The sequence below is a fragment of the Trachypithecus francoisi genome, unplaced genomic scaffold (assembly GCF_009764315.1).
Source record: "Trachypithecus francoisi isolate TF-2019V2 unplaced genomic scaffold, Tfra_2.0 Lachesis_group8, whole genome shotgun sequence".
Classification (NCBI taxonomy): domain Eukaryota; kingdom Metazoa; phylum Chordata; class Mammalia; order Primates; family Cercopithecidae; genus Trachypithecus; species Trachypithecus francoisi.
In genome coordinates, this window is record NW_022681473.1 from 93,291,205 (window position 1) to 93,304,636 (window position 13,432).

A 13,432-nucleotide genomic window follows, 5' to 3' on the forward strand; every position below is an offset into this window, starting at 1 on the left:
CCTTTGTCTGATAATATTTTCCTGTTTTCCTTTTCATCCATTCCTGAAAGGTATTTTAACTAGATATAAAATGCATATTTGACTTTTTTTTTTTAGCACTTTAAACATTTTCCACTTCCTACTGGCATCTGTGATTTCAGCTGACAAACTGTTGTCATTCGAATTTGTATTCCTTTCTGAATAATGCATTGTTTCTCTTTGGCTCCTTTCAAGTTTTCAAATAACCTTTGTCTTTAGTTTTCAGAAGTTTAATTATTGTCTAGGAAAGCATAGAATCTTTTTAAAGTTTATCCTATTTGGAGTTTACTCAGCTTCTTGAATCTGTAGGTTTATGTCTTTTGCCAAATTTGTTAGGTTTTCAGTTACTGTCTTTTGAATGTATTGTTTTTCTCTCTTCTTTTAAGAAGCATGTGTATATATATATATATACACACACACACACACACACACACACATATACACACATATACTGCTTAGAAAGCAGTATATGTATATATATAAAATCCCTGGAAGCTAATATATATATTAACTCTTTTTTCTCAGAGCCTCTGTTCATTTTTCCCTTTATGTTCTCTTTGTTGTTCAAATTAGGTAAATTCCATTGATTTGTTCTCAAATGTACTGATTATATCCTCTGATATCTCCACACTGCTATTGAGCCCATCCAGCCAGTTTTACATTTCTGTTATTGTATTTTTCAGTTCTATATATTCCATCTAGTTTTTTTTATAATTCTATTTTTTTACTTGAGATTTTCTGTTTTTCAGTAGTTTCAAGAGAATTTATAATTGCCTGTTGAAGCATTTTTATGATGGCTGCCTTAAAATCCTTGTCAGATAATTCTTATATCAGATTCATTTCAGAGTTCACATCTGTTATGTTTTCTCATTCTAGTTGTGATTTTTTTTTAGCTCTTGGTAACACAGGTGATTTTCCCTTATATTCTGGTCATTTTGGATATTATGATGCACTGTATAATATTTAATTTTTATATTTTAGAAAGCAGTCTCTTTGGTGAGAGGCTTGGGTGTGTGCATGTGTTGAGTTTCCTGCTGGGCCCTACGGTATCAAAGTGGAGCATTTGTACACTGAATCATTGCAGATTAGTGGAATGGAAGTTTAGTGCTCCATTTTACTTTACTGATACCTTGTTGTGAAAGTGAGGCACCAACTTGGAGGCACCTTATTGCCTCCGAGCTGTGGTTTAAGCTCAGCTCCCTTCTGCACCCTGTTGACTTTAGGGAGGAGGAGTCGAGGAGTGGAGGGCAGATTCACACCTTTCTGTTGCCATGAGTGGGGGTGGGAGCTCAACTCCTTGTTCAGCCTCATGAATATTACCTTGGCAAGGGGATTGGAGCACTGCCTGCTTTTGCCAAGTAGGTGATGGAAGATCAACTTTCTACTTAGTCCCACTGAAATGGTAGAAAGGGGTGATTTTCTCTTTGGTGTTAAACTGCAGTAGGATGTGTATTGCTAAAAACATTTTCTCTTGTTAGGCTGCTGTTTTCCTACCCCTTTATGGGCTTCTCCTGGAGCTTTTTTTAGTCTATGCCTGTCAGTGGTTCCCGACTGGAAGCTTCTCCAGCGCCCTGTCCTGGATGTATAGGAGATAATATGGAAACCCAGGTTTGTCGTGCCTTAATTCCTGAGGTTTCTAGGTTGTCTGCTTTTTTCATTCTTCCTTTCCGTCACCCTATGCGTGTTTGTTGTGTTACGTCTAGGGCTTTTCAGTTGTAAAAGGGAGAAGCTGGAAGAAATGGGCTACTCAATCTTTGCCAGACTGTCTTATCATTTATAAAGTGGAAAATTATTATGTGCTTTCTTTATTGCAGGTCAGAGTTGGGGATAATTGAACTTTTGATATAGAATATTGAAACTTTTGGAAAAAAGAAATACATATGCATACTAAAGGTTATTTATTGTACCATAGAATTCAAAAACAGGAAGTGGAGGGAAATCACAGATTACTTGGGATAATCCTAAAGAATTAGAAGGCTATATCCAAAAACTCCAAAATGCTGCTGAACGGCTTGCCACTGAAAATAGAAAACTGAGAAAATGGCACACTACATTTTGTGAAAAGGTATATTTTGTTTATAAAATTGAATAAACTATGAATGATATTATTTAAAAAGTCATTAAGATACAATTTTTAAAAACTTATTTTGGAATAATTTGAGACTTAAAGTTGCAAAAATAGTACAGAGAAATCACAATTCCCCTTTGCCCAAATTCCCTGTTGTTAACAACTTATATAACCAGAGTAGTTATCAAAACCAGGAAACAGACTGTTTTCAATTTTACAATTTTCCACTAACATTTTTTTTTTTTTCTAGGATACAATCTAGAATCCAATTCTGCATTTAGTTGTTGAGTCTCTGTAGCCTCCCTCTCCTCAGTCTTTTCCTTATTTTTCATGACTTTGATGAGTACTGGTCAGTTATTTTGTAGAATCTCTCTTGATTTGGGTTCATATGATGTTTTCCCATATTAGATTGGGGCTGTCCTATTTTGGCAGGAATAGCACAGAAGTGATGTTTTGCCCTTCTCAGTAGATTGGTCAAGTATTGATATGTCTTGTATAGATTAAGTTAAGCTTGATCACTTGTTTAAGGTGGTATCTGTCAGGTTTCTCCACTGAGAAGTTACTATTTTTCCGGCAGTATTTTGAGACTAGTATGCTCTAATTTCTCATAGGTGGTTGTTCTTATGAATATTGATCTGCTTCGGCAGCCGCAGCGTTGGAAAGATGGATTACAAGAATTGAGAACTGGCTTAGCAACTGTAGAAGCGCAGGTAGAGTATGTTTTATTTTGTGTGTATACTTCGAAATATGACCTTTTCAGAATGCAAATACAATATATGAATTGCCGAGAAGTTCATAAAAGTTACCTTTAAATCTTGCTAATAAATTCCTAATATATTTATAATTTTTGACTGAATTATATATAAAGACCATATATGAACGATCAATTTACATTTAAAAATATAAAAATAAGTTCCTGTAGTGTCTTATGGAATGCCAAATTCCTGAATTCAGAATCTGTAGATTTTTGTCTTGGTATTTAAATATCTATCACTTGCTAGTTCTCTTTTAGGTGATTGTGACATCCGTAAAAAACAAAGTTAAGTTTAGGTAGAATCCTAATGATTGAAATAATTTTATTTCAGATTTTTTTTTCCTTTTTGGAGGTAAAATTTGAGTTCTATTCATATTTTGTTTTAATAGTTGATGCATATAAAGGTGGCTAGCACAAAGCCTGCTACATATAGATGGTGATGGAATCTTAGCAGAATATGAGTTAGATGTCTCACACATTTACATATATTTAATATTTTTCAGTTTTTATAACTTCAAGAAAAAGCAAAAGTACTAGGATTGATATATTTATGGTTGTATAGAAGCAAAAATGTATGTACATTCTTATGAGCAATCTAATATTTTAAATCTCTTATGTTTTAAAATATGTAGTAGATTTACATTATGTAAGAAGTGGGAGGGGAAGAGAAGAGCTATACTTGATGGGAATTTTTGAAAAAGGACTAAGAAGTTCATAAAATAAACCAGTATTTGTGGTACTACATCATAAAATACATAAAATAAAGTCCAAATATAAAAGTCATTTAATATTTGCTTGCTTTTTAAATTGTGCTGATCTTTTAAAATACTGTTTATAAGTATGAAGATTAGATTTTCATATGTGTCTCTAAATAAGCTTATACAGAGAGTGACAAAGATGTACCTGTTTTCACATATTTGAAATAAGTTGGTTTTATTTTTGTGATTATAAATGTGCATTATGTGACATGAAAGTATCAAATGAAAAATCCATTCTACTGCCTAATTTCTAAATTAAAAATGTGAATGTAACATATTAGGGATTCCAAGCAAGTGACATGCATGCATGGAAACAACACTGGAATCATCAACTGTACAAAGCTCTGGAGCATCAGTACCAGATGGGCTTAGAAGCACTTAATGAGAATTTGCCAGAAATAAATATAGATTTAACTTACAAGTAAGATGCTTTTTAAAACTCAATTTAATGTTCAATGTGTCATTTTCGAATAATTTATGTTTTAAAGTTATTTATTTACTTTTAGACAGGGACGATTACAATTCATGCCCCCTTTTGAAGAAATCCGGGCTAAATATTATAGAGAAATGAAGAGATTCATCGGCATTCCAAATCAGTTTAAGGGAGTGGGTGAGGCAGGAGACGAATCTATTTTTCCTATTATGATTGATAGAAATGCAAGTGGATTTTTGACGATTTTCAGCAAAGCAGAAGATCTGTTTAGAAGATTGTCAGCTGTTTTACACCAACATAAGGTATAGAACATGTAATGTTCCATCCTTGCATCATAAAATTATTTCTGATTGATTGATTTTACATTAAGTGTATACATTAGTAGTTTATCTTGTGTAGCATAACATTAAAATATGGCAAACCAGAGAGCTGGATCCGTAGATACTTATACAACCTAGATTGATACTGCAGAAGAGAAAAAAGTTATGGGAAATTTTTTTTTCTTTGATTATTTTGTGGCAATTTTGAAACTTGTTTTTTTTGCTTTTTATTTTTTAGAATTGTTGTGTCAACTTGGTGGTTTAGGCATGGTGGCTCATGCCTGTAATCCCAGCACTTTGGGAGGCCGAGGCTAATGGGTCACTTGAGGTCAGGAGTTTGAGACCAGCCTGGCTAACATGACGAAACATCATCTTTATTAAAATACAAAAATTATCTGGGCGTGGTGGCAGGCACCTGTAAACCCAAGTACCCTGGAGGCTGAAGTAGGAGAATCACTTAAACCAGGGAGGTGGAGGTTTCAGTGAGCTTAGATTGCACCACTGCACTCCAGGGTGGGTGACAGAGCAAGACTCCATCTCAAGAAAAAAGAAAAAAATTGTGTCAATTTAGAATGTGATATGGTTCTGTTGTGTCAATTTTAATTCTTCTTCTGAAGCCCTCAAATGTTACTGAAATCAGAGTGATTTAACAGCTTATTTCTGTTTAAGTATATCATCCCAACTAACTTTAAGTATAAACTAATTGTATTTCTCATTTGTATTGATCCTAGACATATGATGAGAATTTGACCAGTTTCTTTTTTTTTTTTTTTTTTTTTTGAGGCGGAGTCTCGCTCTGCCGCCCGGACTGGAGTGAAGTGGCCGGATCTCAGCTCACTGCAAGCTCCGCCTCCCGGGTTTACGCCATTCTCCTGCCTCAGCCTCCCGAGTAGCTGGGACTACAGGCGCCCGCCACCTCGCCCGGCTAATTTTTTGTATTTTTAGTAGAGACGGGGTTTCACCGTGTTAGCCAGGATGGTCTCCATCTCCTGACCTCGTGATCCGCCCGTCTCGGCCTCCCAAAGTGCTGGGATTACAGGCTTGAGCCACCGCGCCCGGCCAATTTGACCAGTTTCTTAACTGCCACTGCAATACTTCCGTGTCTTAGATTTCTAGGATGAATCTGGACACTTTCAGATTTGTAGCCTATAGTGACTCTTGGTTTTGCAGAAGTGATTCCACCTTTGAAGTTTTGTATATATTTAATTTGAGAAGATAATCTAAACAGAGGGTTTATATAATTTTCTTTTAAAAAGTTTGTGATCACTGCATTTGTGTATTAAATCTCTTTTTTTCTGTTTATTCTTTAGTCTTGTGGTAATGATTATAGTATTTAAATTGACACTTGAATACCTCATATTTGCCTCTTTTTGTTGGTTTTACTAGTTGGATCTATTCTATTATATGTTAACATATTGGTTCTGTGTCTTTAATAATACATTTTTCTTTCTTTAAACAGGAATGGATTGTAATTGGGCAAGTTGATATGGAAGCTCTGGTGGAAAAGCATCTTTTTACTGTACATGATTGGGAGAAAAATTTTAAAGCATTAAAAATAAAAGGGAAAGAAGTAGAACGACTTCCAAGGTATTGGAGGTTAATGTATTACTTACGTACCATAATACTTTTTTGACATGGACAGTAAGGGAGCTCTCTACTTAGTGGTGTTGAAGTCAGATCAGCTTCTTGCCTCCTCTAGATCTCAGCTATAACACTTGAGTATCATCTAGGTAGGGCATTACAGAGAATAAAACAAGTTTTCCTTCTAGAAGCTCTGCTGGCTGAGACCTATTAGGTAGAATAGACTGAAGAAAGAGGCTTTTATCTTGATCTGGTATGAGGAGCTATGTTTGATATGCATTGGCACAATCTCAGTTTGGTTAGAAGCTACTGGTGAGAGCATACCAGAGAGTATAAAGCTAGTGACATTTCACTCTGCTTTTGTACTGCTCTGCTTCCTTTCAAGATGCACAACATAGTGCTGCATTTAGATATTGCCCTAAATGTGGATAAAAGCCTCTAAGGGGCAACTCAGATACTTGAGAATATAGCCTCCTTGGATCTGAAATACTCACCACCAGAACCACTCTTAGCAATAAGTTCCATGAAAGGCCTTGTGTAATGATGCATATATCACCTATAAAGAATAATATCACTTTTATTAATTTATGTTTTCATTCTTTCGATAAATACTTAGTGTTTATAAAATGCAAAACTTTGTGCTTTAGGAGTACAAAGAGGAAGAAGACAGAGGACCTGAGATGAATTGCTTATTCTCCGGTAGTGGAATAAGACAAATGTATTTGATGATTAATTCAAGTACACATAGGGGTTAAGTAAGTGGGCTCTGGAGTTAGGTAGCTGTTACCAGCTACATGACTGACAGTCATTGAAATTGTGAACCTAAATTTCTTTAGCTTTAAAATATTAGCAACAATAGTTATTAATCTCATAGTGTTTTGAGGATTGAGTAATTTCCATATGAGTAACTGGCACAGGGTATGTTTTCAATAAATGTGAGTTACTTTTAATTGTTATTAATATCAGGTGGAATAGTCTATATTCCATATTAGTTCTGAATTAAAATTATGGGGATTCAGAGGATGATGATATCCCCTCTGTCTGGGGCAAAATCAAGGAAAATCTTTGTTAGGATAGTAACACTTGAACTAGGATTTTGACAGGTGCAAATGAAAATGGGAGGGTAAAATCAACCTCTTAGCAAAAGGAATTGTGTGCTGAAAATATGAAGTTGGTTAATTGAAAATTGTATTAGAGTTAATGTTTTATTAGGGACTAGAGGGAGATGATCCTGGAAAGGTATAGATAAGATACACAAAATAGAGAATTTGGATTTTATTCATTTTGGGATGATTAGCTTTTAAAGAGTTCTAAACAGGAGTGTGTCAGTACCAAAGCTGTTCATTAGGAAATTTAATCTGGAAACATAGATACATGGTGGGATAAAGAGATCCTGGAGGCAGACCAGCTAGTCTGTCAGTCTTCCAGAAGACCAGTAATAATAATGATAATAATAATTATTATTTGAGACAGAGTCTTGCTGTGTCACCCAGGCTGGAGTGTAGTGTCATGATACTTGCTCACTGCAACCTCCGCCTCTTGGGTTTAAATGATTCCCCTGCCTCAGCCTCCCGAGTAGCTGGGACTACAGGCACACGCCACCACGCCCAGCTAATTTTTTGTATTTTTAGTAGAGACAGGGTTTCATTATGTTGGCCAGGCTGGTCTCCAACTCTTGACCTCAGGTGATCTGCCCACCTTGGCCTCCCAAAGTGCTGGGCTTACAGGCATGAACCACCACAACCGGCCTTAATAATTAATTGAATTACCTTATTGGATCTCAACATGAGGAGGAGGAAATAGTATGAGGAATTAAGAAGTCTTATTTATTGGAGGAAGATGAGGGAGTAGGAATAGGAAGAGACAAATGACTTGAGGGTTTGAGCATGGGTGATTTGGATACCGGTAGTACCATTAACATTAGTTTAAAGTAAGGAAAAGATAGTGCTTTTGTAGTGCTTGCACATGAGGTTTTTCTTCTGTATTGGATCTTGCATTTGATCCCAATCTTGACCATCTTTTTTAACTTAATGCTGTCACCTGACTGCATAGGAACCTCTACTGCTACCTGTACTATTTTTTGTCCCTTACTTTAGATAGCTTTCCTATTTATGATCCTTACCAAAAGAAAAAAAAAAAACAAAAAACAAAAACAACAACGCCTATCTCACATTGTATTTTTCATTTTGCCATTTCTTGCTAACAAATTAACATGTATTCATCTAAGTGAATACACACATATGCACATACAAACACACACATTTTATTGGTACTTTTTGGAAATATGCTGTAAGATTAGAAAAGCTGTATTATTATGATATGTTTTAGATAGTATCATAAGAAAATAATTTTTGAATATGCATCTTTGATATATGAGTCATCTTCCATTGCTATCTATGGCTGAACAGAATCTCAGTTTCATATTGTGAATATTTTCAAATGAAAGATGAATGTTAGCCTTGTCCACAACATTCTGTAGTGAGTAAAACTTCTTTGCTGTAATTATATCACTTTATGTTAATTCATTAGCAAAATACAGTATAGTATAATCTTTTAGGTTTTCCAAAATCACGTATCTTCATGTATCAAATATCGGAAATCATGACTCTATGTGTCAGGATTTCAGATATTTTATAATTCCGTGTGTCAAGAAAATTGGCTGTTATATGTAGCTTTTGGTTGTTAAGAACTGTAGTTTAAACTTCTCCAGCTAGTAGGTAATTGAGAATAAATAAGTAAAACTTTAAAAGAAAATTATATTTTAAAATAAAATGGTACGTAATTAAAACATATAAGTTGCCTCTTAAGGATCTCACCTGGCTCTATGCTTTAAGAAAGGCAAATAGCTTTCCGAATAATCTTTTTGACCAAAGTTTTCAGATTTGTTTTAACTCTGTATAATTGAAGATAAATATGAGACTTTCCTCAGATGAGTGAGTCTGGTTCAGCTTCTCTTTGCTTAGAATGTTACAATTTGCATTGGGGTGCAATGGAAATAATTACTTGTTTAAAACTTTATCCTTGTTTTCTGATTATTAAAATAGTACGTTTGTTTTATAACTTGTTTTAAATATAGTAAAGTACAGAGACAATTCCTGTTAATATTTGATGTTTTGGACATATTAGTACATACACTTATAAAATGTAGATTATATTATATCCTGCTGTTTGTTTGTTTTTTTTGAGACTGAGTCCTGCTCCGTTGCCCATGCTGGAGCGCAGTGGTAGGATCTCGGCTTACTACAACCTCTGCCTCCTGGGTTCCAGCGATTCTCCTGCCTGAGACTCCTGAGTAGCTGGGACTACAGGCGTAGTCTGTAGTAGCCTGACTAACTTTTATATTTTTAGTAGAGACAGGGGTCTCACTATGTGGGCCAGGCTGGTGTTGAACTCCTGACCTCAGGTGATCCGTCGGCTTTGGCCTCCCAAAGTGCTAGGATTACAGGCCACCACGCCTGGCCTATCCTGCTATTTTTATGGAATACTATTTCATTGATATTTTGCAATGTTATTATCCGCACGTCAAAAATGTGATTTTTAATTATATGTATGTATAAAAATTTATTTTGCCATTTCTATGTTTACCTTGTTTCAAAGTTTCCACTATTATAGTTAGTGCTTTCATGAAAATACTTGTGTATAAATCTTGGAGTCTGCCTTGAAATTTTTCTTAGGATAAATTCTAAAGGTAGAGTTGTTAAGACAAAGGATATGCCAATTTAAAATTATTTGACATATACATTGCTCTTTACAAAGATTGCATTGTTTTATATTCTAACAGTTCTGGGAATTCTGTTTGCCCACACAATTGAAGATTCAAAGTAACCATTCATAACATTTTTTTCAGTTTGTTAAGTGTACAATGGTGTCTCGTCGTTTTATTGTTTTAGTACTTTAACAGTCTAAATTTACTTTCTATCTATATTTAATTTTGCCTTGTTTTTATTGTTTGCATTTTGGCTGCAGGATAATAAATTTATTTTATAAATATTTAAATAGGTGTATTACATGCTGTGACAAGAGGGACTCATTAATATTTAAATATATTCTTTCGATACTTTAGTAATTCATAATGTACCACCTTTTTTTGAAGCTGATATGCTGGATGATTAAACTTGTAGTATTATAACAAAATCACTGTTCAATGAAAAACTTCAAAATAGTATATGTAAGGCATTTTTGCTAAATTTAATCTAAATGTGCTTAAAGATCACTATGTTACTATTGACATATCTTTTTAAGTGTATTACATGAAATCGTTATTATATGAGACTCTTTTCCTCTAATTAGTCTTTTCTATGTCAAAATATGTCCACTGACATTTTTCAGTGCTGTCAAGGTAGATTGTTTAAATATTAACTGCAACCCTGTGAAGACTGTGATTGATGATCTCATCCAGAAGTTATTTGATCTGCTTGTTCTTTCTTTGAGGAAGTCCATACAGGGTAAAGACACATTTTAATTTTTATTTTTACTTAATTTGATATGTAGAAGCATGTACTTTGAGAGTTATAAAATGTGAATTTCAATGATCATTAAAAACCAAAACTGAACTCATTTAAAAAAGGTGGGAAAAGTCCATATTCAATCTTCAAGAAGTCTAAAATGAAGACATCTTTATTTTTTGCAGTCTGAGCTAGTATCAGATTGTTGCATATGTAATTGAGAAAGATAGGTAATTCTGGTGTAATGTATTTCTGCTTATCTCCTCAAATGACAAAAGTATTTTTCAAAATACCACAGTTTCTTCTTTTTCCTTTAAACTGAGATGTTTTAGTATGTTATATAAAAGATGAAATAAGTTCAGTAAAACTTACTAAAAATGAGTGCATTTCAAGCTTTTCTTAACATTTTTAAACAACGCAAAGCGACTAAACTTTCATGGGAAGAAATTTCTTTGCTTATTCCACATCTTGAAATTTTGTTTTATGAAAGCAAATGATAATTTAGAACTTATTGTATTCCATATACTGATTACTTCTACCACCCCTTGATTTAGAAATTATGTAATTTAGTATTTTTGATGGTAATAATTACATTTCTTATATTTCAATGTTACCACTCAGCTCATTTACATGAAATTGATACATTCGTTACTGAGGCTATGGAAGTCTTAACAATTATGCCCCAGTCTGTGGAAGAAATTGGTGATGCAAATCTACGATATAGTAAGTTACAAGAACGGAAGCCAGAGGTGAGAATCACAAAGTAATATTATTATTATTACTTTCTTTTTTTTTTGAGTTGCAACCTACAGTTATAATTCTAAAGGTAATAGAGTGAATTATTTAAGTTTATTCTTACTGTAACATGCCACATCATAAAACAGACTGCAAATATATCTAAAAATAATACTAAGTGTTACTGTTACTGTTTCATTACACTAATAGTGCATCAAAAGTCTATTTACTTATTTACTTACATATTTATTTTGAGACGGAGTCTTGCTCTGTCACCCAGGCTGGAGGGCAGTGGCGCGATCTCGGCTCACTGCAACCTCCACCTCCAGGTTCAAGAGATTCTCTTGCCTCAGCCTCCCGAGTAGCTGGGACTGCAGGCACATGCCAACATGCCCGGCTAATTTTTGTATTTTTAGTAGAGGCGGGGTTTCACTGTGTTGGCCAGGCTGGTCTTGAACTCCTGAGACCTCGTGATACACCTGCCTTGGCCTCCCAAAGTGCTGGGATTACAGGTGTGAGCCACTGCACCTGGCCTTATTATTACTTTTTACTGCATGGAAGATGTTTAAATTAGATAATTATATGTCATTGTTTACAAATATATAATCTCAACATTATAAGGAGGTCCACAATAATCTGGCTCAACTGGTTAGGTCACGATTAGACTCTTGGCTGGGCATGGTAGCTCACGCCTGTAATCCCAGCACTTTGGGAGGCCGAGGAAGGCAGATCACGGGGTCAGGAGTTCACGACCAGCCTGACCAACATGGTCAAATCCCATATCTATTAAAAATACAAAACTTAGCCGGGTGTGGTGGTGGGTGCCTGTAATCCCAGCTACTCAGGAGGCTGAGGCAGGAGAATCTCTTGAACCAGGGAGGCGGAGGTTGCAGTGAGCTGAGATCGTGCCACTGCCCTCCAGCCTGGGTGACAGAGCAAGACTCCGTCTCAAAATAAATATGTAAGTAAATAAATAAATAGACTTTGATGCACTATTGGTGTAATGAAACTGTAACAGTAATACTTAGTATTGTTTTTAGATATATTTGCAGTCTGTTTTATGATGTGGCATGTTAGAGTAAGAGTAAACTTAAATAATTCACACTATTTCCTTTAGAATTATAACTGTAGGTTGCAAAAGTATGAAGTTAAGAGCTAAACTAGGAGTACACATACACACATGCATATATAATGGAAGAGCTCATAATTAAATACAGAGGAGAATGGTAAAGATTCATAGAAAACTATCCAGAAGGTTAGAGCCCAGAATAGACAAGCCAAAGTTTTATAACATTATAGATGATTTTAGTTATGTTTGGAGCAAGAAAGAGAAATAATTCAAATTAGTATACAAACTTATGTGCCCCCACCATGTGATAGACTTAAAATTATAAAGAGGGTTTCAAGGTGAATAAAATACCACCCCAATGGAAAGAATTACAGACTTTTGTGTGATAGACTTAAAGGTAGTAAAGAGGATTTACAGATGAATAAAATAATGTATCTGTCTTGTAGAAGGAATTAGCTAAAATAGGAATGGTTATGAGCTGTGGCAGTTAGCAGAGGCATTTGACTGTTATGTATGGATCACCATACTAGGTGTACTAGGAGTTGGGGATGCAGCTGTGAACATATTCTGTTCTCATGAAACATATGTGTATGTGTATGTATATGTGTATGTGTGTGTTTGTGTGTGTGTGTGTGTGAGAGAGAGCAAAAAGAAGATTTTGAGAGAGAGGAGAGAAGTGAGGATGAGTATGCTCAACTAGGGGATATTACTTAGGGTTGGTGATCATGGGCTATCTTCTCAGAGAGGTGACATTTGAGCTGAGACCTGACAGATAAGAAAGAGCCAACCATACTGAGATTTGGGACAGATCATTTCAAAAAAGAATGAATAGCATGCACAAAGATCTTAAGGTAGAGAAGGAGCTTGGTATACTTAAGGAACAGAGAGATGTAAACATCAAGAAAGTTAATTATTAAGAGAGCATAGTATTCAAGGAAGAGAATGAATCGTATGAGGTGCAATTGGAAAGAGGCAAGTCCAGATTACGAAGATACTTTTAGACAATCGTAAGAAGTTTGTATTTTATTCTGAGTGTAATAAGGAAGTCTTTAGAGGGCTTTAAGTGGGGGAGTGACAGAATGTCTCTGACATTTTGAAGTGATGACTTTAGCTGCTCTGTGGAAAATGAATAGGAGGGAGACAATAGTGGTGGCCAGGCCAGTTAGTAGGATATTACAATATGATAGACAAGAGATGATGGAAACTTGTATCATGTAGTAGTAGTGGAGATAGAATTGGAGAGATTGATGA

General features: G+C 35.0%; 1 protein-coding gene across 1 annotated transcript in view; it reads left to right on the top strand.

The window, feature by feature from the left end:
* Positions 1 to 13,432, top strand: part of DYNC2H1 (dynein cytoplasmic 2 heavy chain 1) — a 386,039-nt gene that overhangs the window by 22,353 nt on the left and 350,254 nt on the right. The window contains exons 14-20 of the mRNA XM_033204903.1: positions 1,931 to 2,083; positions 2,698 to 2,796; positions 3,880 to 4,019; positions 4,105 to 4,333; positions 5,811 to 5,938; positions 10,262 to 10,377; positions 10,999 to 11,126. Of these exons, the coding sequence (XP_033060794.1) occupies positions 1,931 to 2,083; positions 2,698 to 2,796; positions 3,880 to 4,019; positions 4,105 to 4,333; positions 5,811 to 5,938; positions 10,262 to 10,377; positions 10,999 to 11,126 (993 nt within the window). The remainder of the gene's footprint in view (positions 1 to 1,930; positions 2,084 to 2,697; positions 2,797 to 3,879; positions 4,020 to 4,104; positions 4,334 to 5,810; positions 5,939 to 10,261; positions 10,378 to 10,998; positions 11,127 to 13,432) is intronic.